General features: G+C 46.6%; 1 protein-coding gene across 1 annotated transcript in view; it reads left to right on the forward strand.

The window, feature by feature from the left end:
* The window catches only part of cttnbp2nlb (CTTNBP2 N-terminal like b), a 43,220-nt gene that overhangs the window by 13,741 nt on the left and 3,034 nt on the right, over positions 1 to 26,445 (forward strand). Inside the window, exons 3-4 of the mRNA XM_061257565.1 lie at positions 18,676 to 18,903; positions 22,743 to 22,850. Coding sequence (XP_061113549.1) covers positions 18,676 to 18,903; positions 22,743 to 22,850 — 336 coding nt within the window. The remainder of the gene's footprint in view (positions 1 to 18,675; positions 18,904 to 22,742; positions 22,851 to 26,445) is intronic.

Consider the following 26,445-nt stretch of genomic DNA (forward strand, 5'->3'; position numbering starts at 1 on the left):
AACTCCTCTGGCCTACATATGGCAGTAACATTGGAAAAACACTCCTGGACATCCTTTAAAAATCTTGGTGGAAATATTGGCCTTTACGTTTGAAAATCGTCATCTGCAATACATCAAAATTGTATGTGTGTTTAAAGGGTTACTTGAAATGGAAGAATTTGACCCAGGTCCTCCCATCTCAGTCCACCCTTCCCAGGTTCCCTGGGGAGGGAGATTGAGGTGTCCAAAAAACAAAGCTCTCAGTGATACACAGACTTGAACCAATAGAGGGTTCCTGGGCAGAGCACAATGTTTTGACTTCATGCATTCATGGGGCGAGCGAGTTCATGATGTTCCCCTCACTCCCCCCCCCCCCCCCTCACTACCCATGTACTCTTGGGAAAGCCCGCCACTGTTGCTGACCTCACACCTCATTTACTTGACGGCATTCCTGCGGAAAGTCCGCTCCGGCTGACTGCAGCGTGAGCTGCATCGCACGATTAGAAAATGGGCAAAACAGGAAATAAAACAATGGGCCAGTGGAGTGGGAGAGCTGCCAGTGAGTCATAGGACCCCCTATGGCGCAAATATTTCGTTGGCAGGATACACTTCAAAGCGCTGGCTTCAAAGCGGAGAGGGGCATTTTGAGCATTTGCAGCGTCGGGGGGTTTACCAGAGCAGAAATATTCAGAGAACGCGAGGATCCTCGGTAATCGAGCCGTGCGTTTTCGATGGCAGGACACATTTTTTTTTTGTTGCTTTTTTTACACTCAATATTTATGCCTCCTTTATCTGGGGCTGTTAGTTTCTGAGCCAAGTTACATCAGGAAATAAAGCCTCTAAACTAAACAGAAACTAGATTGCACTTATCTCTCCAGATAAGCACAAAATCAGGAAACATCAATACAAACCTCCCAGCTATAACTGAAACTATGTGACAATTCATATCTCAAGTCAAGTAATATCAGAAAGCTGAAATCTAAACTGAAACTTTAAGAAAACATAAATGTCTCAAACTGGACAAAACAAGAACTCCACTCTATAGATAAGTGCAAAATAAACCTTGACGAAGCTTCTTACAAGACACGTTCACAATTCTGAGTTTAAATCAAGTACGTGTTGCGCCTTTAATGTCTTGTTCTGACTTGAAAGATTGCTGTAAGCATCGTCTTTAACGTTGAATCTTCTTTTTGCAGCGCTCTGTTGAGAGTGCGATTGTCTCGCACGGTGACATTCCTGTAAGAATAAAGGTTAAAGCAAATGGAATAAATGATAAATGGCAGCCTAACTTCAGACGTCTCACGATGGGCGTGTTCCGTCGTGCTGTCAGTTGCTGATTTTAATCAATCGGAATTGAGCAGTTTGTCATTAGTGGCATTTGACGGCGTACATAGGCATCTGCAGCCTTTGAAAGGAAGGTGCGGTCGCCCTTGCACTTCTGGCTTGCTCTCATTGTGCGTAACATACCACAGCTAATGCACTGCAGGGTGGCAGTTAGGAATAATCATTAGGGAACTTGCCTTTCAGAAGTTGCTGGTGCAAATCCCACAAAAGGCACTGCACTATTTTTCCCCTTCAGGGGAATTACTTAACTTCAATTGCTTGAGTATATACAGTGCAGTCCATAAGTATTTGGACACATTATACAAGTCTGTTATTTTTTGCTCTGTACTCTGGATTTGAAAAGAATTTGAGGTTGAAGTGCAGCCCATCACTTTTAATTTGAGGGTATTTACATCTGTATTGGATCCATATAGGCATGACATATTTTTGTACATCATTCTAGGGGACCAAAAGTAATTGGACAGTTGGCTTCCCGGCTGTTTCCCATTAGTCATGTGTATTCAATCACTTCCTTGGTGTAAGTATCTAGTCTTATAAAAAGGATGTACGTTTAAATATAGGCTGTGTTAATAAGGGTTTCTGTTAAATGTCCAAGTCAATTTCAGATTTCTCATTGGATTTGAAGTGAAATGTACTTGAGCCCCAGATACTCAAGGTACTTTCCTTTATTTTAACGGAAGAGCAAAAGCATATGGACACAGCATGAACGTCACTGTGACTTATTTTTGAGAGCCGGTGAGAGGGGGTGCCAGCTCCTCTCGAGGCCTTCAGATCTCATCGTTTTGTTCCTGTTCCCGGTGGTTTCCTCTGGAACATGGTGTCCGCAGGCAGGAGGGACACCGTACAGGAAGTGAGCGGAAACCTCTGTGAAGTGTTATCACAGGCACAGTGGTGCGCGGGTCCCATACGCTCACAGGGTCTGACCGGCTGGGGACAACTATTTAACTCAACTTAAATTGCAGTTGATGCTAGAGTTAAGCTTTTTTGTATTCTACTTTACCTCTTTTTTCATTGTCTTAATTACTGAACTTTAATTTTGAAAGACACGTACTACCAAATAAGCCCATTTGCAGTTTGTTCCCTCACCTTGGTCAAGCGCGGACCTTTCTCCTTCCCACGTTTGTCTCCCTTTATCTTTCTCTGGCTTATTTGTGCAAATAAAATCTGCCTCGCACACAACCTAATAAGCTGCAGGCTGAGTTTTTTGGAAGGGCAGGTGTCCTCCCTCCCCTCATCCAGGCCCCAGTTAGCCTGCCCAGTCCGAGATACAGTAGCCTGCTTTTCGAAAGGAAGAGCTAGCGCGCCGAACCCACTGTGGAAATAATGCTTTTCCTTTTAGTGGGCATAGGCTATTAATTGTCTGGGGTCTATGTTATATGGATTGACTTTTTTCCCGGCAAAAAAACGCCACGGTTAGTCAAATTTTTTGCTCCACCGTCCTCAAATTCTCTGTGTGGATGTCAGATGACGTAGCAACTGTAACCGTAGGATGGAATCTCTGCTCTTATTATAGAATGCTTGGATGTTATCACACAGTGCGACAGCAATGAAAATAAGGACATAGTCGGGGCTGCATCGCACAGCGTGTACCAATCGTAAGAGAAAGTCAATATCGCACAGGGTCCAGCCAGCATAACTAGGCTGCTGCTTTTGGAGGAGTAGAGGCAGAGAGCTGAATACACGACTCTTGAAGCCTTTTGCACAAACAGATTTAAGGTTTTTCTTTTAAAAAATAAATTCTCCATTCGCCTCACTAATAAATACATCCCACAAAATCTGCCTGGTGTCTGTCCAGGTTGGCGGCAAAGTGAAATCCAAAGAGTTTTGGCAGTTGCTCCAATGGACAGCTGTTTCTAGGTCTCTGTGTGTGCCTGTAGTCCCTGATCAGCGAGTGCTGTGCTAGAGCTGTGTGTGTGTGTGTGTGTGTGTTGCAGTCATGCCAGACACGTTCAGGCACAGGTGCCTTCTTCAACTCTAGTTGTGGTGTGATATCTAAGATCCACTTAGCAAATTACTCAATCCACCATGTCCTTCTCTTGAATCCTCCTAGGAGCCCATGTAGACTTGGGCCAACATTGCTTCTTAGACGTGTATGTGAAATAATCTCCTCATTGATAGTTGGTTCACAGTTTTTGGCCACATTGATGCAACTTTATTGTTGTAAACAGGTAGTTACTACACAGGAAAAAAATGTCTCTCAGAAATGAGATTGCTGAGAGATGAGAAAAGGCCGTGGAATGCGTTTTTTGCCTCTGTTTACACTTTCAAATGCAAATTTTCCCATTTGAACGAAACAAGTTTTCTGACATTCAAATTTCGTTCCACTTGTGAAATTCATTCCGACGGCCCTTGAAAAACTGTTTGTGCGTGTGTTTCTTTCCCAATAAATACGTGCCTTGTGGGCTATTGGAGCCCTGGCTCTCGATATTTTGTAAGAAGAAAGAGCAAAGTACGTTTTCTCGAAAGATAAGCGCATCACAAAAGGCTGAAATGCTGCAGAAATATGCTACCTTTATAAGTGGGTTTCCTGTACCGGGGTGTGCCTGGCATCTGAAGGTTGGCTTTCCGCGAGTCGCAGTGGGACTGACGGATGGTGTGCCGTAGATAAGAACGGAAAACAAAAACCCCTTACAGCAGATAACAGTGATCATTCTTCTACAGAGCATACCACCGCTCCCTGTGCCAGCCTTATCAGCAGCAGTTGCGTTAATGGAACACTGCCGCACTGTAGACACAGGCCGGTCTCTTGGGTTGGAGATCAGGGCGTTGTAATGGCCTACCCGTCACGTCAATGGAAAGTACCGGAATGTACTATAAATATATGGTCTTTCGGTAAATGTCGTTGCAAATACATCACGGTGGTTTTTTTCTTTTTCTTTTTCTTTTTTAAATCATCATTTTTGTCCCTATAGTATGTCGTGAAGTCTATTCTGATTTTGATGAAATACATCTAAATTCTATCATTTGTTCTCAAAGGTACAATAGGTGAGATGTTTAAAACACTGTTACAAGACCATTGTAAATCCCTTCCTATCATTGAAAAAGGCTCACTGACATGTTGACTCACTCTCTGCCTGTGTTTATAGTCCTTAAATTCTAGTTTCAAAATATACAGTTGACGGCCCGACACTCTGTACTAATCAGTGGTTTGAAGGAGTTTGTTGCTGCTATTCTATGCTGAAGAAGATGAACAAGAGTTGAACAATGGCTAATGCTAGTTCGCCATTGAGATTGACTTACAAGTAAGTACAAGCATCACACTTCGCAAACTAAAAAGCATATGTCAATTGAATAGAGGCCTCAATATAGCTATTGCAATATATTTAATTGAAATCATGAATGTGTCTTTCTCAATTGGTTGGAAACAGAACTCCCAGCATATGACGGTTTAAAACTGTTCCGGGTTTTAGTGGACATTGCTTAGTGCTGTACACTGTTGTGTAGATTTGTGTAATTCTGGCAGGTACACACCTCTGGGTCAGAAGGTACGTGAAGTGATTCTGGTAAAAGCAGTTATGACACAAACAGTAACATTACGCAAACCTACAGCGTAACATTTAAGAGCCGTGGTATGCGCAAGAGGGAGAACCAGGAGGAGAGAGAGCACACAGTAATTCTTGGCGAAACGCAGAGCCAACCTTACGTTGTTGGCGCTGTAAAGAGAGTTGGACCAGTTTGGCCTTTTAGACCATGAGATGCTTTACGAATGCAGGCCCCGTTGACTGGGTGTCGGTATGGCCTTTTACATTACATTACATTATTGGCAATTGGCAGACGCTCTTATCCAGAGCGACGTACAGGTGATTAGGCTGCGCAGGAGACAATCCGCAATGCAGGGTTAAAGGCCTTGCTCAAGGGCCCAATGGCTGTGCGGATCTTATTGTGGCTACACCGGGGATCAAACCACCGACCTTGCGTGTCCCAGTCTTAACCACTACGCTACAGGCCCCCTTTTAGACCCGTTGGCTGTGAGTCGGTATGTACAGGTACATACCACACACCACACACGCCTGCACGCCAAGACCCAGGGAGCCCTGAGCTGTTGGAGAAGTCTAGACCCAGATCACACCAGTGCAGGATTGGTGTGCTTCCTGTCACATATTCGGGAAGCAAGTTTGCGGTGTTAAGGTAATAGAATTACATTCGTCCTCCACAGAAAAACCTGGACTAATCGGGACACGGTCAGGAATCTGGGTATAAGTTGGAATTCGAGCAAGAACGTCCTCATTTCTCCCACAGCGGGTTTTAGGTTGTATTATTTCTCTCAACGACATTAATCCTCGCGATGTGAGCTCACGGAAATGTGACCCGCGCTCGTCTCCGTAACGACCTGGATGGGTGAAAGGAAAGAGTCTGTCGGAGGAGGAGGACAAAAGTGAGGTGCGTGTTCGGGTGCTGCATGTGGGTCAGGCGGGTTTGGATGTCCCGCTTGCCATTGGAGGCACGTAGACGGGTCCTGTCTGCACACGCGCGGCCAGACTTCGTCGCCGTGGTGACGGGCAGGGAGAGCGCTCTCTCGTTAATCAGGGCCCCGTTGACTCGGGCGACGGCTAAAAATACCGCCAAGGTCGGGCCAGATGTGGAGACGACTCCCAAGCCTTTTTGTCTTTGTTATTGAGAGGGCCCGATTCAGGCAGAGAGCTAGACGGCACATGAGTTGTTCAATCAGACTGCCGATTTGTCTTCCTCTGTAGTCCCTGCTTCAGGCGCACTAATCAAAAGACAGCGGATTTCCATACGCAGAACATGGAGGCCTGTGAACTGTGAAATTACCGGCTCATTGCAACATGTGGCTGCTACAATTAAAGAGACGAGGCCAAACAGTGCCTTCGGTTGTCCAGCAATGATTTACAGACCGAAACCCAAGCCCTTGTAGCCGAGTTGATTAGTGTTTCACAATCGATTCACCTGAAGCTCTCGTACGCTACGGTCAGGAATGCTGGAGGTAGGGTGGCCACCGCACCGCTTCACTGCAGTCCCATGTGACACAACAAATTTAAGCTCCTTTCTCATAAAACCCTGCCGTGTGTGTGTGTGTGTGTGTGTGTGTGCGCACTGTGAGTGTGTGTGTGTGTGTGTTTGTGTGCGTGTAAGGGACAGAGGTGGGAGCATCAGTGTGAGTGTGTGTGTGGGTGCGCTGTGAGTGTATGTGTATGTGTGTGTGTGTGTGTGTGCTGTGAGTCTGTGTGCTGTGTGTGTGTATAAGGGACAGAGGTGGGGGCATGAGTATGTGTGTGTGTGTGTGTGAGTGTCTGTGTGTGTGTGTGTGCGCACTGTGAGTGTGTGTGTGTGTGTGCGCACTGTGAGTGTGTGTGTGTGTGTGTGTGTGCGTGCACTGTGAGTGTGTGTGTGTGTGTGTGTGTGTGCGCACTGTGTGTGTGTGAGTGTGTGTGTGTGGGTACGCTGTGAGTGTGTGTGTGTGTGTGCGCACTGTGTGTGTGTGTGTGTGTGCGCACTGTGAGTGTGTGTGTGTGTGTGCGCGTGCACTGTGAGTGTGTGAGTGTGTGTGTGTGTGTGCACTGTGAGTGTGTGTGTGTGTTGAGTGTGTGTGTGTGTGCGCGCACTGTGAGTGTGTGTGTGTGTGTGTGTGGGTGCGCTGTGAGTGTGTGTGTGTGTGCGCACTGTGTGTGAGTGTGTGTGTGTGCGCACTGTGTGTGTGTGTGTGTGTGCGCGCACTGTGAGTGTGTGTGTGTGTGTGCGCACTGTGAGAGTGTGTGTGTGTGTGTGTGCGCACTGTGTGTGTGTGTGTGTGCGCGCACTGTGAGTGTGTGAGTGTGTGTGTGCGCACTGTGAGTGTGTGTGTTTGTGAGAGTGTGTGTGTGTGTGTGTGTGCGCGCACTGTGAGTGTGTGTGCACTGTGAGTGTGTGAGTGTGAGTGTGAGTGTGTGTGTGTGTGTGTGTGTGAGTGTGTGTGTGTGTGCACTGTGTGTGTGTGCGCGCACTGTGAGTGTGTGTGTGTGCGCACTGTGAGTGTGAGTGTGAGTGTGTGTGTGTGTGTGTGTGTGAGTGTGTGTGTGTGTGTGCACTGTGTGTGTGTGTGTGCGCGCACTGTGAGTGTGTGAGTATGTGTGTGTGTGTGCGCACTGTGAGTGTGTGTGTGTTGAGTGTGTGTGTATAAGGGACAGAGCTGGGGGCAGCAGGAAGCGGGCGTGAGCAGCTCAGACACAGGGCATGTGTACTGACGGAGCAGAGCTGAAGATAAAGCAGAGATTGAGCAGTGGAGCAGAGCCCATGGACAGGAGCCAGCGATCGGCCCTGCCCAAGATTACCGCTATCGCCTGCCTATCTGCTCCACCCTGCTACCATCACAGACACACAATTACCAGCTATTCATTGACGCTGCGCGGTCCAATCAAAATACCACCTCCAATACGGCCATGTCTGGTTGACAAACCCTTTCCATACTCTGTTCAGCACCTCAGTTTGAAGATTTTTTTTCTAATCTGGAGATATTTGCGATTCCGTATCCTCGATCTGCGGCTATCATGTTGTCGGCCGCGGCATAGAATCCCCAAGCCAACCGAATCACTGCAGACTGCAATCTTTTTAATGTTTTCCTTAAACGCTGTTGCTTCAGGGAAAACTATTGAAGAGCCACACAAAAAAAAAACCCCGCTGGCTCTCAATGCCCAACCCCCCTGCGTGAGAACTCGGTGGAGTTGTTTGGAGGGGCTGAGCTGCAGGTGGGTCTGGGTAAAGTTTCAGTTTTGCTGTTCCGCCACTCCTTTCGCCTCCAGGTAAACAGTTCTCTTAAACAACGAGCGGCGTTTTGTCAGACTGGGGCCTTTTAATTCTCGGACACAATGGAGGAATCCTTCGCGGTTTTATGAACTGTGTTTTACTGTGAGTCATCCGTTCCATAAAAACCTGTAAACTTAACAGGAAGTCACCTGAAACAGAGCCCCTTCCCAGAATCCTTCAAGCAAAAGCGGTCAACTTGTCCGTTTGGTTAAAGCCACAAAGAACCTTCTGTCTGTGATGTAAACCATGGACGTGTTTATATTCTACCAAATGTAGCTATCACTGCACATAGTACTTCTGCCAGGAGCTACCATCTGTACCGCATTGAAATTCAACTCCCTTCACAGTCCTTTGAACTTAAAAACTGTCTTTATATACCTAATGGAGAGGAACCTGGTATCCATGTTTAGTTTGCATTGACTCAATAAAAAAGCCTGATGTTTCTAAGTGTAGGTGAAGTGTGAAAACAGTACAGGGGAGGCCCAGGGGCTGGGGCCTGATGGAGAACTATCCAGCTCTACAGTGTGAATAATTTAGGCGTTAATCCCCCCTGCCCTGCTTACCCCAGAGGGGTGTTGTCAGCCATCCATCTGGCCTGCCCTGTCTGCCCACCCCTTGGGGGTCTTACACTCCCACAAGCGGATTAACGCCCTGTCACTGGTCCCCGAGATGGGTCACATGACCCACAAAGCCCATGAGAGCCACACCCAATGCAAGACGCCCCTATCATCCGTTACCCTATCACCCGAGCCCACATCTATACTCAGTGAGCACTTCTTTAGGTATTTATTAGACTTAGACTTGTTGGTCTTCTGCTGCTGTAGCCTATCCACTTAGAGGTTTGACACGTTGTGTGTTCAGAGATGTTCTTCTGCATACCACTGTTGTAATGTGTGGTTATTTGCGTTACTGTCACCTTCCTGTCAGCTCTGACCAGTCTGGCCCTTCTCCACTGACCTCTCACATTAACAAGGCGCTTTTGTCCGCAGAACTGCTGCTCACTGGATGTTTTTTTGTTTTTCACACCATTCTCTGCAAACTCTTGAAAAACACAAATGACGGTACTAAATTATTATTTTTCAAGAGTATTGTGCCTCAAGGTATCCCTGGATTCTTGCTTTTGGCAGCACTGATGGCTGTTGGAATATCGTAGAAATTAGTCAGCTATCATTATTTTGCATGGTTTTTTATAGATGGATACATTGTGAGTATTCAGTTTAATACTGATAATGAATTGACTGAGCATTTGTCAGTCATTGCATCAAATTAGAATTTGATTAGTGTGTATGTTCGAATTTTGTTGTCACCAGGAGTGGTGTGTGCTTTGTGGGGACAGCACAGCCGATGACATCATCAAGGCAAGAAGGGAAAGAAGCAGACAAAATAAAGACGCTCTTAAATCCAAACTTGAAAAGCTGCCAGCTTCCTGATTTATAATTACCACAAAAAATTCTGGGGGAAACAGACTGTAATGGACCCCCCCCCCCCCCCACAAGTTCCAAACCCAGAGAAATCCAGACTCCGTAATAGGATTAGACTTAATGGCTGTGGCCTCGTTTCAATTTTCCACCGTGTCTGTGGGCCTCACTTGCGAGAAGAGTACAAATCAAACTGGATCGAGGATTTTTTTGTACTTTGACTTCCTTCTTATAAACAAAAGCACTTGCGGCTGGAAGTAAATAATTTCTCCAACAATGGGTGGTAAAATGTCATTGAAATGAGAAAAACAAGGATTTCCATAATAAACCACTTTCATTAGCCGTGAGCGTGCTTCAGACGGCCCTACTGTTTACTTTTATAGGCGCTGTCAGGATCTGCAATCGCACTACTCCTTAATGTGTCATTTGTTGTTTATCGGGCTGCTTTTTTTAATCAAATCCCACAGTGATAAGAGGAAGACTGACAAAATGATCAACAACAAGGTCCGCCGCTTGATTGTGATTTGTTTTTCTAGCCAGCTTCATAAAAATAAATAATAATAAATTAATGAAACCGATAACTGTGACGTGAATAGAGCTTGGCAGGTTAAATCAGGTCACTAAAAACATTTAGTGCAGTTTTGTGCTTTTAAACACAAGCCATGGGTGTTGCCAAGTTTTACACCGTGAATAATCGGTTTAACTGCTTAAATTAAGTATCTCTGAAGGAGACGCGGTTAAACCTGTCTCTAGGTAAACTTGTGGAGAAATATCGTTCCTTCGTGTACTTCTGAAGCAAACCCAACATATAATTATGCTGCCTTTAAATCTTCCCAACTGCTGAGAAATACATTGAGACCTAGAAAAATCTTCTCGCGGGCGGCACTGTGAGAGATTTTGAGCAGGAGCTTTTCAGTTGACTGGTGCTGGGGAGAGCCCTGGCATTTCAGGGCATAGCCCACGCATTCTTCAGACTGACCCCAGACCATGGAGCTGCATGTTCAAAGGAACAAAAGCGCAGAGAAGCCCGAGGCTGGTTTTCCTCAACGCTCACACACATTCGCTTCAAACGGCCACTTGTGTTCCTCCCCTTTTCTGTTTTTAATCCGGCCGAGGGATCGACCGTAGAAACTGTGAGCCGACGGAGGAATTGAATTTGCGGACCGGGGGAACTCAAAGCCTGGTCGTTGATGACTGATTGCCTCCTGGTATGTTAGATGATAGTAACCAGCTCACGCTAGTTTTTGAAAGAGCTGGAAGCTGGTTGACCAGTTCACACCAACTCCCAGCTGACATGGTTTAGCAGGTTGACCAGTTCAGACCAGGTCCCAGCTCGACATGGTTTGACGAGATCAAGCTATGTTTTGAAACAGCGCAGACAAGCTTCCAGCCCAAGCTGGTTGACCAGCTCATTCCCAGCTAGACCAGCTTATGAACAGTTAAATATGATCAAGCTGGCATAGCTGGATTTTACAGCGGGGTAAAGCTCCCTCTGTGGCAGTAAGAGCAGTCGTCTGGCAGTCGGAGGGTTGCCGGTTCGATCCCCCGCCCGGGCTGTGTCGAAGTGTCCCTGAGCAAGACACCTAACCCCCAAATGCTCCTGACGAGCTGGTCGGCACCTTGCATGGCAGCCAATCGCCGTCTGTGTGTGAGTGTGTGTATGAACGGGTGAATGTGAAGCATCAATTGTACAGCGCTTTGGATAAAGGCGCTATATAAATGCCAATTATTTACCATTTACCATATGGGAAGGGACACGAGAGGGACTCTGGGTATACGGGTGAACGGTGGACTGCGCTAACGGGCTAACGTCCAACGGGCAGCCTGTCGTCTGGTCCACGTCGGGGTCCGTTTCAGAGCGTGTGCTGAACCGTGCAGAAGTGCGGCGGGCAATCGAGCGATGCCCAGTGGGGGCGCCGGGCGAAGCACAGCCCCGCCGTCCCCTCTGCCCTGAACAATGAGTGGCCAGTGCCCGAAGCGGGCAGGCCGCCAGCGCACGCTGAAAGGGCTCTGGCTCTTTTCTGTTGTTGCCTGGCAGCTCCACAAGAAAGGCAGACATCAAAATGGCCGTCCTTACGGAGGGCTCTTTTCCCTTTTCTTTCTCTGCGAGGGTCTCAGGCCACAGCAAGGTATTGGCAGCTAGTCCAGAGAATTGGATATCCCAATGTAGGCCCCAATTAAAAAGAAAAAAAATCATAATTTAATCGCAAACTTCACACAAGTTATTTATTCATTGAAAATCTCTCACATGTTTCGTCAGTATTTCTTCATCAGTCTTCAAACATGTAGTTGATTTTCAAATGAGAAAAAAATTGTTTTAATTGCACTGAGAGAAGTGTGCGATTTAAATTGTTTCTACTTTTGGATTAATGGATGGTTTAATCAGCACATTTTTTGGGGGTGTGCGATCTTACTACTTTTCATCCCTGCTTAATTCCCTGGCGGTGTGAGTGCAGTTTATAGCTTATGGCGGCGGTGTGGAATAACGGTTAGAGAACTGGGCACATGCGGGTTTGCTTCACAGGTGGGGCACTGCTTTATTAGAGCCAAAATTAATATCATAAATACAAATGCCGAACATTTAAAAATTCCACAATGTCTCGTTTGCCAGTCAAAGAAAACACTTTATTCAAAATAACCAAAAACGTTTCAAATATCCACAAAAGAAAAGAAAAACGGGCCGGCAGAATCCCGACCCTGAACACGAGCCTTAGTGTACAGCCAGCTGCTCCCAAAAACAGTGTATTAAAGGAGTGAGTCTTCCAGGTACCTGCCCCGCCTCCCTAACCTGTCCTAAACAAAAAGGTGAAAAAAAGAACAAACAAAACAGGCTACCAGAAGAAATCGAGCCGTACTCCAGTAACGAAATAAACTGAAGGTTTTAGTGTAACAAAGGAAATTGCCAAAAGGAGTAACACAAAGAAAGAGTGAATGGGTTTGCAAAACTGGGCATAGGCATCTGTACCCTTAAGCAAGACACTGCCTGAACGGCTGTGTTTATGTCCACCTGTTTCTCTACATATTCAAAAGTACAATGAGCAAAAGTCAAAGTCACTCCGGGTAAGAGTGTGCTAAACGGCTAAATGCAGCCAAAAATGTTTAAAAGTAGAACTTTTCCAAGAAGACTCTTTCAGGGCTCTGGCTTGGTTCTGTCGAGGAGGAGCAGAGCCTTGGCACGGCGCCACAGATTCTGAGAGTTATTAAAAGCCAAGTCTCCGTGGAGATGTTTTTTGATAGTGCCGTTTATTTTACGCCGTTTTTGGCTGGACGCCAGCGAGGGCGGCCGTGCTGGGAAACTGGAGGGCTGAGCCTGACTTCAGCCGATGGACACAGCCCCAGGCTTTCACCTCCTTTGAGGTAAACCGTGCCACGAAAGTGCGCTGTCAGCAGCACGGTAACATACATAGCAACAGCTGACAGGAGGCACACATTCCAAGCGGAGGGGCACCTCCCAAGAATTAATATGACGTCTCATCACTTTTTAAGGGCGTGCCTAAACTAATAAGGCAATAATGGCAAACTGCTGTACAGAGCACATTGCTGTAGTGCCTTTCTTGTCATGTCAACAACTCACTTATTATACTGGACAATTCCATGGTAACAGACGTTACAACTGGCAGATATTTGTGAGATAAAGTTCTATACAGGTACGTAATAGAGACTGATGCCGGCTTCTGTAAACATCAGGAGCAGGTAGCCCTGTCGGTCTCGTATGTAGCTGTATTGGCCTTTACCATACAGACATACTGCATTTGTAACGCCGTTTAGCGTGGAATTGCCCTTTTGCTTATGTTGACTCATGCTATTAACTGAGCTAATGTTAGCATAACCTTAGTAGCCTAGTTGTTACAGACCCCGTGTAATGACTTCATTTAGTGTTCATTAAGCAAAAAAGTGGACTCTACATTTTTCACGAGAGTGCTACAACTTCCCCTTGATATTTTTGAAGAGGAGAGAGAGCGGGGTGGAATATAACCCAGACACGACGACACCAAAGCCAATGAAATCAGTGTGGCAGAAGCAATTCAGCCATACGTACATGAGCCAGTACCGGTCAATCCCAGGGCTAGGAATAGTTTCTCTGCTGCCTCAGGGGTGGGATCTGTCGATAGGACAAATCAACATCTGGGTGGCCAGCTATATAGGTTAGCAAGAGATTGATATCCGCCAACTCATCAAGCCGGCTACAATAAATTGACTAAAACCAAGCTAGAGATCTTGCTCATTCTAATATCATCTGGTGAAAGTAATACCATTCCATTGTTTTGGTGGCGTGCTTAAAAACAAATGCCTAATATCATTGTATTTATTATTATTTTTTTAAATGATGTCACATGGCATTGATCAAACTAGCTAGCCTGCAGACGCACGGTAACAATATCTAGTAGTAACTGCTCCAATTGACCTATTTTGAAAAGTTGAAAAGTATAATTTGTTATCATCATTTTTTCTTTTTTTTAAGTTACTGAAACAGAGGAAAAAAGGAACAGGTGGGCCTTGAACCCCGGTCTCCCACATGAGACAATCTCACTAACTACAATATCCAATCTGCTGGAAGACAGAGCTGGCTTTTAATATATGAGGTTGCTCTCTCTTTTTCCTGATTGATTAGCAAACATGCAGGCATGAGATCGTGAGAACGTGAGATTACCCTTTTGAACCAACCGTTTGCCCCCCTTGTGTTGTTGCGGGCATAAATATAGGTAACCGTTCTAACTCAAGTGGACGGCCGAGTCCACACTACAACTATAACGACACTGATGAACGATATTGGCTGGGGAGAGTCGTCACATTCAAAATGGCAGACGACATAGCCGAGAGTCTATTCACAGAACGTTATCGCTTTCATCAGCGCGGATGCTCACATGGTTATGGTTAAAGTTATGGTTCTCGGTGTGGACGCTCACATGGTTATGGTTATAGTTATGGTTCTCGGTGTGGATGGGCCTTAAGTTGGTGCGCTTTGACAGAGAGAAACCTTCCCGCTGCGCTGCGCTGTAGCCTCACTCGTTGTGTTCGGGCTGTAGCCTCACTGCGTTTACCGTTACACCGCAGGAAAGCAAACAAGTGCCCCCCCCCCGACCCCCACCTACCCAAGAACTTTGGCACGGCTAACAATAGCTCTTTTGACTTGGGAACACTTGCTTTTCAACCCTGGGATGGTCCCTTAATGTTAAACAAACAGGGGGGTTCCGCGTCCCTGTTTCCCTGGAAAAGCCCCACATTTTGGGCCGACTTCCACTCAGCCTAGAGACACAGGGACACGGTGTCTCTCGTGCTCGGGAACTCCCTCGGGAATACCCAGGAGCCGAAACGAACACCTTTTTTCGCTGCTACGCTTCCGCAGGTAACCCCACCTCCTGACATGCCCAGGCATTCTCAGCCAAGGGTGGGGAAAGAGAGAGAGAGAGAGAGAGAGAGAGAGAGAAAAAATATGTCCCCAAAAGTGTAACAGGACACTGTACCTACAGCGGCAACGCCAGCTGCGGAATGTGCCGGAGGGGGGGGAGGAACAGTATGACGATGGAGGAACTGTATCCCGGAATCATGTCCGATGGCTGGGAAATATAAATGACCAGGCAGAAGGATTGGGATAACTCTCACCACGGCCAATGGAGTGTCTGAGTAACGGGGGGGGGGGGTGCGGATGAGTGTATGGAGGGGGGGACAGTCTCTGTGAAACTGGGAGCGAGAGGAAACGGTGATGTGTGTACTGAAGGAGCACTGTGAGCTTCTGAATAATGCTGTAAACTGCAGTAAAACGTGGGAGGCCAGTCCTCCAGCAGAATGGATAGTCTGTGAGCCGGGGGCAGTGAGCTCTGCCCTGACGCCGGGCAGCTTGAGCAAACCGAGCCTTATGAGACATTCAGAACACTGCTGCGGTGTGTCCATTGCCCTAAAACGTCCCCCACCCCACACACAATGCGGAGTGTGTACATGCACACACACACACACACACACAAAGACACACACACACATGCATGCACACACACACACCACACACACACACACACACACACATATACACATGCATGCACACACGCACACAGACACACACATCCACATATACGCATGCACGCGCACACACATATTCATTCATATTCATTCAAAAAGAGACTTAGACAGACACAGAGTAATGCACACACACAGAGTTATGCACTCACGCACACACACACACACACACACATGCAGACACAGATACATGCACACAGATACACACAGACTCACAGTTATGCGCACACACACACAGTTATGCACACACACACACAGACATACCGAGAGCACTCTGGGAGTGCAGGGGGAATTGAGACTGCTTCTTTGTGCTAATCCCGGCGCAGGGGGAACGAGGTTTACATTTTCCCCCTGTTGTTATTCTGTAAAGAAGGCAGCATCAAAGGGGTTATTGTGTCTCTCGGGGGGGTTGGTGATGTTCTGCCAGAGGAATGCGGTCATTAGCTCAGACCTGCACAAGGCGGGGGGGGGGGGTGTCCTGTTAGGAAGGTCAGAGGAGGTGTGGACAGCATCCTGCCAGCCTGCCTTTGTCCCCCGATGTGTTCTTTCTGTTTATTTATACCTTCTCTGCTTTTCTGACTGTATCGTAACTTTTTCAGCCAAGACAGGGTACAATGTACTCTCTCTTTTTCCTGTAACTTTTCAGGACTGGGGGTAGTTCAGCTTGTGTGTAATCGTGCCATATCTGCCCAGGTTACATACCAGATTTGAAATACTTCAACCTTTTAGACCGCAGTCTTGTTCACGCAACTTTCACAACAAATTTTCATTCGAAAATTCTCAGGGATGTGCATGAGCGCTTTCAGTTTGAAACGTTCATTACAGTATTTAAAACATGTCATGTAACGGGACGTACTCATATTTATTCTCTAAAGTAGAAAATATTAATGGTTTGAAATTAAAACTAATGTTTCAAGTTACTACTCAGCTGAAATTCTATTACCAAAAAAGGGAAATCTTGAAAGTCAAACAGTCTCATCTCAACTCAATATTTTTGTCACATTTTACAAAAAAGTAATTCAAAATAAAATTTTAAGCCTAAATATGAGACTAAAATACTTGGTGAAAATGACGTTTTTGACCCAAGGTCTGAGTCCATCCCCTGCCCTCCCTCAGCCTTATGGGTGTGGGTGTGTGTGTGTGTGTGTGTGTGTGTGTGTGTGTGTGATACAGCCCAGTTTCCATGGTGACTCATTGTGTCAGGAAGGAAGCAGCTGGGTCCTGGGTCCAGAGAGGGCTCGTCTGTTGCAGGCTGTTGTCTGCGCTCCAGCCAGTAAAGGGTTAAGAGTGCGGGTCTCTGTCCCTCTCTCTGTGTTGCTCTTGGCTCCGGGGGCTAGCCGAACACGGTCTGCCTCCCCCCCAGCACTTCCTGTACGCGGCCAGCGGGGGGAGATTTCGACATGGGGGGGGGGGGGGGGGGCAGGCCTCGGCAAGCCACTCTCAACCGCCTCACTAAAGATGGACATTTAAGGCTTCTATCCGCTGAAAAACGCACATATCATTACATTCAGTAGGACGACAAACAGCAAATTGGATGATGAGCTGATGATTAGTAGCAATGTGCAGTTTTCTGTGTGGTCCTTCAGCCTGAATATGAATTACATGATATCTGCTTCCTGAAATAGTGTGAGCTTCCATGGAATGTTCTGTGGACAGAAGAATTTCTAAAGAAAAACAATGAAGTCATCTGCATTTTCCTGTTCAGCTTATTGACACTACAGTTCCCACTACGCATTTCTCACTTGTGCTAAATATTTGAAAGAAAAGAAGCTACCCATTGCATTCTGGGTTAATGAGGGTAAAAAGAAAATGACGGATCACTGTCATCTCATTTGAAATGTATTAAATTGTTGTCTAGTGGACCACCTCCGGGACAACCATGCATGACCACCAAAACACCCTGCACTGTAACCATCTCAAAACGTACGTATTTTAAGATAAAACACAAATTCAGCTATCCATACATCCATCCATCCATCTATCCCATCTCTTCTCTGACTCTGACACCTTCCCAATCTATTGAATTTGTGGGAAACGCATTTAATTTGCACATTGAGGTCTAGGTTGTGATTTGTTTTTGCCACCTATAGATTAGGAAAAGCTTAAAATGTTTATATCTGGGAAGTTGAATGCTGCAGGAGAATGACATTTTAGCCAAACTAAAGCAAAGCTCTCAGCTCAGCACTGCTCTGACCAGGCTTAAGAGGAGAGATCAGGATCAATGTTAGCATCATTAGCCGAGTTCCTCTCATCTAGGTCATTGATCTGCCGCATACAGAACCAGTCATTGGTTTTCTGGACCACCGTGCCCTGCAGAAGTCCACAGTTTTCCACCTTCAGCGTCCTTGGCTAAGCGCATCACGGAACTGTGCAGGCAAAATGATATTAGGTTGTTCTGGATATTAGATTTGTTTCCAATTGACATTGAAATCCACGGCTAGCGGTTGTAAAAGTCAAACGTAAAGGGGCTCAGGGATTTAAACAAGCAGAGATATTAACTCAGAACATATGCACATTAAAATGGGGGAATGGAAACTACAAGCGTGAGTCCACTGTGGCCGTTCGGTTTTAAAAGGTCGTTGTCGTCGCGTTCTGGTGTAGCGTATAATTCTTCCCAACGAAAACTTTCTCTGGGCATTTCTGGTTCCCTAGAACTGTATCAGGGGCGGCCTGTAGCGTGGTGGTTAAGGTAAACGACTGGGACAGGCAAGGTTGGTGGTTCGAATCCCAGTGTAGCCGCAATAAGATCCGCTCAGCCGTTTGTCCCTTGAGCAAGGCCCTTAACCCTGCATTGCTCCAGGGGAGGATTGTCTCCTGCTTAGTCTAATCAACTGTACGTCACTCTGGATAAGAGCATCTGCTAAATGCCAATAATGTAATGTAATGTATCAAGTATCAACTCAAGTATACCTGGCGTCCTTGACTACGATTAATACAGCTTTTAAGGGTATGCATCTATAGCTAACTGTTCGCAAGGTAGCTAGCATTAATTAAGTGTAAACACTTAACTTAATTAATTAGTTAAGTGTTTTATTAAATACATCGATCTGAGTAGACATTGCTGAACATCCCGCTTGTAGTTGAGCAGCATGCTCATTTGTCAGAGGAGAGTACACTACGCCGCCACAAAGAGGATATGACATAATTGGTGACCTCTGACCCCTGTCCCCGTTTCCTGCAGGCTCAGCACAGGGACGCCTTCGTGCAGCAGCGCTACGGGAGGTACGACCTCAGCGACCCCTTCCTGGCGCTGCAGCGGGACAGCGAGGTGGCGGGGGGTCAGCGGGGTGAGGAGCCCCCAGCCTGCCCAAACCCTCTGGCCGTGCTGAAGCTGGTGATGGCGCACTGCAAGAGGATGCAGGAGAAGATGATGGGGCAGCTGGCCGCCGCAGAGAGCAGGCACAGGAAGGTAGGGCCACGCCCGTCCACCCTGTTACACAGCGTAGCCCAGCAACGGCACCCCTCAAATAGGTACCTGAATCAGACTGACCCTGAAACGGACTGACCCCTGAAACAGACTGCCCCTGAAACAGACGGACCCCTGAAACGGACTGACCCCTGAAACAGACTGCCCCTGAAACAGACGGACCCCTGAAACAGACTGCCCCTGAAACAGACTGCCCCTGAAACAGACGGACCCCTGAAATAAACGGACCCTCAAACAGACTGACCCTGAAACGGACTGACCCCTGAAACAGACTGCCCCTGAAACAGACGGACCCCTGAAACAGACTGACCCCTGAAACAGACTGCCCCTGAAACAGACGGACCCCTGAAACAGACTGCCCCTGAAACAGACGGACCCCTGAAACAGACTGCCCCTGAAACAGACGGACCCCTGAAACAGACTGCCCCTGAAACAGACGGACCCCTGAAACAGACTGCCCCTAAAACAGACGGACCCCTGAAACAGACTGCCCCTGAAACAGACGGACCCCTGAAACAGACTGCCCCTGAAACAGACGGACCCCTGAAATAAACGGACCCTCAAACAGACTGACCCTGAAACTGGCTGACCCCAAAACAGACTGACCCTGAAACTGGCTGACCCCAAAACAGACGGACCCCAATACAGACGGACCATTTCAATCGGAACAATGTGTGATTTTCTCCAAAAATCACACATTCTATAGATTGAGAAATTACACTTTCTTTAGATTCAATCAGACACCTGGTACATCTAAAGAATCTGCCAATATTCTGAACAACCCAGATATTAATATGATTTGATCTCACTGAATCATCTTCAAGTGCAATCCCGGATGAGCCCCCAATTTATTTACAGTGAGCGCTGGCCATGACAGTTAGATAATACATATTTGAACAGGTACCTAATCCTGAAGGCACTATCTAATCTTTAGCTCTTCTCTCACTATCACTGCTTGTTTCTTACATAAGATGTTAGGTCCTGATTGGTTACTGGTATTGGCTGTGAGATGATTTGGGATTGGGCAATCATGCGTGTATGTGTGAGGGGTGTGTCTGTGAACAGGTATGGTGTCGGGGGTCAATACCTTCAATATATCTTGTACTTGTATGTCACAGCAGCTGATTGATTTTACCAATTAAAATAATTTTGAAATCAAGAAAATACATATTTGACCCTGGGCTGAACCAACTCTGAACCAACAAGTAATTGTCTATTCCTAATGGAGCAGCTGTCTTATTGGCAACGTTCTCGTTTGGTTTCCAGATGCCCCCAATTAGCGCTCAGCCCATGGAGCAGATTAGGGGTACCGTTTACCGGCCAGACTGCCTCTCCCGCTCAGTGCTCCGATAGAACACCTGGGTTGTGTTCAGCCCTGGCAAAACGTAGCAAAGTGCTTCTTTAGACGGAAAGGGTGCTGTGTTGAATATCCTGTTGCAAACCGTCAACTGACGTAGGTGTGGTTTGCCCGTATGGCATCAGAGAAGGCTATTCTGTACGTTCTCTGGGCCTTAAAGCAGAGGCCTACGTTATTATTGATTCAGGCTACATCCCCGACACACCTACCAAACGGGAGCAAACATACCTCAGAGCCTGTTGCAAAATATTGCACAACGTTGGGAGGAAACGTATTGTTCAACCTGGACACTGTAGCAGAACGTGTTCCGATTGAACGTGGCCAGGTGTCTAAAACACACCAGCACTTTTTGGCTTCAAAATGCAAATGTGCAAATTTTTGCACAAGGGTGCCCCAGGGCTAACCTTTCCATTTAATAATCTGAGGAGGTGCCCGTTAAGCACTTTACTGCTTTTCTAAATTAACTTAATCTCCTGTGGTCTCTGAAGAAGTATCCATTAAGTCAATTATAATAGTCAAGCTACTGCGAAAGCATGCAAAATGGTCTGTTCACACATTTGGAGCTGGCCGCAGGAGTCAAAACACACTGAGCAAATATTACTGAAGTAGAGAGAAATGCACTGTAACAGAATTCCCAACTGTCCTGTAACAATTCCCATTTACTGCCAGTTTTCCTCTCTGATCTATGTGTACATCTGCATCTCATCTGCAATTACCGCCAAAGATACTTGGCTATTAGTTGTGAAGCTTAGCTCAAAACTAGAAAGACGACTACAGGTGCTGCTGGCTCCCCCAATCCCTTAATGCCTTGTGCTGGAGCACGGATTAGCGCTACGGTCTCCTACCCTGCCCGTACTGACTCTGCTTGAAAAGTTTTGATTTTTCAGCTTGAGTGGAAGGGAGAAACCAATATGTTATGTTAAAGGCCCACAACACAGCGTTCTCTTCCTGGTTTTAGGGCGTAGTATCTAAAATACCCATGAAATGTCCGCAAAGAGCCGTGATGTAGCCACTTTGGAAAAGTCCCTAACCTTTCCACCTCCGCCTCCTGTGGTCCGCTCCCTGTGTTAAAACTTAGCTATGTCGTCCAATAATTATGCAAAAACACACTTCAGGTAATCGTTTTACGATCGGCTCGGAAAAATAGCCGGAAAAGTATGCGTACTTCTACCAAAATTGCATTTGTTTTACTTGGCACAGAATGGGACCTCGAAAGCTCCAGGATGATCCGAAAAGCTGAGAAACAGGAAAAATACGCTCGCGGGCCATTAATAATACGGAGGCAGGTATCTGCTGGATGTGCAGCATGTGGCGTTTTACTGCGAGGGGAGTCGTGTGACTGATGAAGGAGAGGCCTGCAGCTGCTCCTCCTTCCCTATTGTTCCTCCTCCCTTTGTCCCGAGACCCAGCCAGACACAATAGGGCTTCTGTCACTCTGCGCTGGGGCACACGGACCTACGGGCGTGTGTGTGTGTGTGAGTGTGTGTGTGAGTGTGAGTGTGTGTGTGTGAGTGTGTGTGTGCCTGTGTGTGTGTGAGTATATGAGTGTATATGAGTGTGTGTGAGTGTGTGTGTGTGAGAGAGAGTATGTGTGTGTGTGTGTGTGCGTGAGTGTGTGTGAGTGTGTGTGTGAGAGAGAGAGTGTGAGTGTGTGTCTGTGAGTGTGTGTGAGTGTGAGTGTGTGAGAGTGTGTTTGTGTGTGTGAGAGAGAGAGAGTGTGTGTGAGTGTGTGAGTGAGAGTGTGTGTGTGTGAGTGAGTGTGTGAGTGTGTGTGAGTGTGTGTGAATGTGTGTGAGTGTGTGTGAGTATATGAGTGTATATGAGTGTGTGTGAGTGTGTGTGTGAGAGTGTGTGTGTGTGTTTGTGTGTGTGTGTGTGAGAGAGAGAGTGTGAGTGTGTGTCTGTGAGTGTGTGTGAGTGTGTGAGAGTGTGTTTGTGTGTGTGAGAGAGAGAGTGTGTGTGTGTGTGTGAGTGTGTGAGTGAGAGTGTGTGTGTGTGAGTGAGTGTGTGTGTGTGTGAGTGTGTGTGAATGTGTGTGAGAGTGTGTGTGTGTGAGTGAGTGTGTGTGTGTGTGAGTGTGTGTGAATGTGTGTGAGTGTGTGTGAATGTGTGTGAGTGTGTGTGAATGTGTGTGAGTGTGTGAGTGTGTGTGACCAGGCCCTGACTGTTAGGACAGAGTGAAGAGGAGCAGGGTGTTCTCCTGTAAGGAGCTGGAGGAGCAGGGTGTTCTCCTGTAACCGGGGTGCTGTGGGGAGGAGCAGTTCCCCACAGCTCTTTCATACAGGAGTAAAAGGCCACTTTAGCGGTATTTTGGGGCAGTAGTCAGGTTTGAGTTCTGGGTAACAGTGAGCTCCTGCACTCCTGCCATGGACACTAAAGGCCCATCCACCTCAAGAGGGCCTGGCTGAGGGGTCCACCTGTGACCAGACCCGATCTCACCGCCGCCCCCTTGTGTCCACGGCAGGTCATCGCAGACCTGGAGGACGAGAAGCGCCGTCACGCCCAGGACTCGGCCGAGGGGGACGACGTCACCTACATGCTGGAGAAGGAGAGGGAGCGGCTCCTGCAGCAGGTAACGTCCCGGCAACGCCAGAGCAACGCCAGAGAAACGTCAGAGCAACATTCCCACAGCGCTCCAGCAACGGGCCCTCAACACTGCCCAATATGTCCGAAAATTTCAGAAAACTCCTTCTACACTTTTTCATTACACGTTCTTATTAACCCTTTGAAGAGTGGGTTTTTTGGAATATTCACTTCCAAGTCAGTGTTCTATTACAGGGCAATTCCACTGTGACTGATGTTACAACTGCTGGATATTTGTGTGGTAAAGCCCAATACAGCTATAAAATGGAGACTGATAAGAGTTATTTCCTCCTGAGGGTCATAAAAGCATTATATCAGTCTTTTATGTAGCTGTGTTGGACTTTAACACTTAAATATTAGTTGTCAGTTGTCAGTCACCAGACTTTAACCCAATTGAGCATGCATTTCACCTCCTGAAGAGGAGATTGAAGGGAAAAACCCCCCTGAAGCAAACAACAACAGAAAGAGGACTTTACTCCTCAAATACCAGTTGTAATGTCAGTTACCGTGCAATTGCCCAACAGAATTACCGGTTGTGGTCATTACATCAGCACTAGAACGTTCCGGTTAAGAATCACATATTTGGCATGTTACACCTTAAAGCGGCGAATAGTCATTCTGACTCGCAGGCGAGGAATCCGTGTCCCCCAACCCGCTCTGCATCGGCAGTAGCACTGGCCTGAGGAAGGGGGTAGAGCTCCCTCATCGCTTCTCTTCAGCGAACAACCGAACGATTAAAACACTAAAACGGACTGACAAGCACATCTAGAGCGTACATGCCTTTATCTGCCACCCCCACCCGGTTTCCTGGACACCGGAGGTGGAAATCGCACTTCAGGCCAAGCGAAGCTCAGTCACCAAGCCCGGCTGTGACTTCCGGAAAGCGGCCCGGCCAAACGGAGCGGAAAGGAGCGGGAAAGAGGAGGCACTTAGCCAGAGAGCCCTCTCCACACCGCCCGGGGGGGTCACCAGGGGTCCCCCTGCACACGTTTCTGTGGGTCCCGTTCTCTCCCAGGTCCGGGAAACGCGGAAATGCGTTCGGAACCGAGCGTAGCGGAGAGCAGTGACATAGGCTTTTTTGAAAAGTCCCTAACCCCTCCACCCCGGCTCAGGTCACGGCCAAAAAAAGTGTGGAAAGTGTAGTTTAGGTGGAGAGAATATAATAGTGAGGGAAAGGATCGAGGCGGATTACATGGATTCAGAGGTTTATATAGCAACGTCATCCGATAATTATGCAAAAATGTGTCATGTCATGTGGGAAATCGTTTTATGAATAGCTTGGAAAAATAGCACTTTGACTCTATAATATGCATACTTGGACTCAAATTGAAATAAAGGATGTTTTATTATATTACAATTTTTTTACTGGAATCATTATGGAACACAAATCGGAAGCTCCAAGATCATATAAAAAGCTCAAAAACACGCAAACTGCACGTGGCTCTTTAACAAGCATCTTAGTCTTAAATTTAGACTTGAAATCAGATGTGAACATATGACTCATTTCAAGATATGTCAGAAATTTCACTTGTCAAGCAAACAGTAACTTAAGACAAAGCACACAGTAACTTCTTCTGGAGGGAAAAAGATCTTACTACGGGCCTAAAAACGGCAGTTAAGACGGCCGTTTGTGTGCAGTGTGGGATTCCGCGCGTGTCCTGCCGCTCCGTTTCGGAGAAAAAGGAATTTCCTGCCAATTTCGTCCTCCCGCCTCTCCTCCTCCCCCCTCCGAACAATCGACTCTGTTCCAGGGGCGGGAGAAAACCAGTGCGGCGCGGAGCGCAGGAAGGGCCCATTGTTGGGGCAGGAAGGCGGGTCGGCGGGGGTCAGGGACAGAAGCCGCCGGGCGGCGTAGGACCTCGTTCCCGGACACTTCCTGGCCTTCCTGCTCAACAATCAGCCTCTCAACAAGTGTTTTTAGTCTCGTAATGAGACTTAAGACTTTTTTTTTCCCTCCCAAGTCGAGAATATTATCTTGTTTCAAGTTACCGTTTGCTTGAATTTTCTTACCCCAATTGGCAAATATTGAAATGAGTTTAACTGTCATTACCTCATTGCCATTATGTTTGTCTTATTTAGCAAAATGTTTTTATATGATTTTGAGTCTGAATGAGACTAAAATACTAGTTGGGACAGACTTATTATTTGTTTTTGCCATGTCCACCGCACTTCTTTTTCAGATGGGAACTTACTCGCTCCTCCTGATAGCTAGTTGCTTGGAGCACTGTCGTCAATTAGGGAAATTAGCGTGTAACTCAAGAGGCTCTGGGTTCAAATTCCCCATTGGGGAACTGCCATTGTAGCCTCAAACAAGGTACTAATCCGGAGTTGCTTCCTGAAAATGCGTCGCTGAACATAAAAACGCAAGCTGTGCCAGTCACCAGCCAACAAGGTACTTTAAACATTCTTTCAGAATAGGTTTTGTTCACCACATCAACATCAACCATACTTTAGATATGGACTAAACAGCGTTAACCAGAACATTCATCAGAATTTTCCAGAAAAGCTGAATTTCACCTGACCTCAAAATTGCAGGTTGTTGACAGACACTAAGCCCATTCGCCGCTCGGGTTCAAACACATTACTTCGGTTCTGCCAAACGTATTCATCCTTCTTCCTCCTCTGCATGGATTCCTAATCGCGTTCCTGCATTTGACAGGCCTTCCCAATCACAGTCCTTACTGAACCATGGCACCTGCTCTGCTGAACTCGAAATGATTCCACTTCCTGCGCTGAACTTTCCAACTTAAACTGATTTATAGTAACTTGCCGTGCAGAGCTTGAAATGGTTCGACCTGGCTGCGCTTAACTTGAGCTGATTTGCGTACACAGATTGTATGACTGGCCTTAGAAGCGAGTGCCTTTCCTAGCTGTTCATGAAGTGTACTTTGTCGCCGCCGTGTGGTCAGAAATGGGAAAACAGTGGGTCAAGGAGTTCAGGAATATCAGCCATGGACAGCTTTTTTGTAAAACCACAGTTTTACCCAGATACTACATGGCATTATTCACAGACCAGTGTGAGAACCGTTTACAACACGCTCATTCTCTGTCCCGCTTTCAGTTTACATTTAGCTGCTCAATTTGTTCAATACAAAGTCCACAAATTGTATTCAAACACTCACAAATCATCATTTGTGTAACAATAGTGAAGCTGTTTGATTTAATTCAGATCACTTCATTGCAGTATTTTGTTGTAAATGTCTATGTATTATTTATTCCATATTCTTTTTTCTGCAATTCAGTGTCATTTTCACAATGCAGTGCTATGTCGTGATAACATTAGTATGTACAGTAGAACCTTAGAGAACCGAAAACGCCAGGAATGAAGGAACACTGAAATCTGTTGAAATATACCAATTTCAACTGACGAAAGTCAGTGCTTGCATTGTCTGTAGACACGATCTTTGCTTTGCTGGATTTAAAACTATTTGCATGCTTCTCCCTTCTATCCAACATCCAATATTTGTCCTGGTGCTCTTTCATGTCACCAGCGGTACCTTCCATGTAGGCTACTCTTTAGCAACAGCCAATAAGGTCAGTCCCTTGTCCAATTTTAATAAAATGTTAAGTTCTCTCAATGAATA

Source organism: Conger conger, chromosome 10 (genome assembly GCF_963514075.1).
Source record: "Conger conger chromosome 10, fConCon1.1, whole genome shotgun sequence".
Classification (NCBI taxonomy): Eukaryota; Metazoa; Chordata; class Actinopteri; order Anguilliformes; family Congridae; genus Conger; species Conger conger.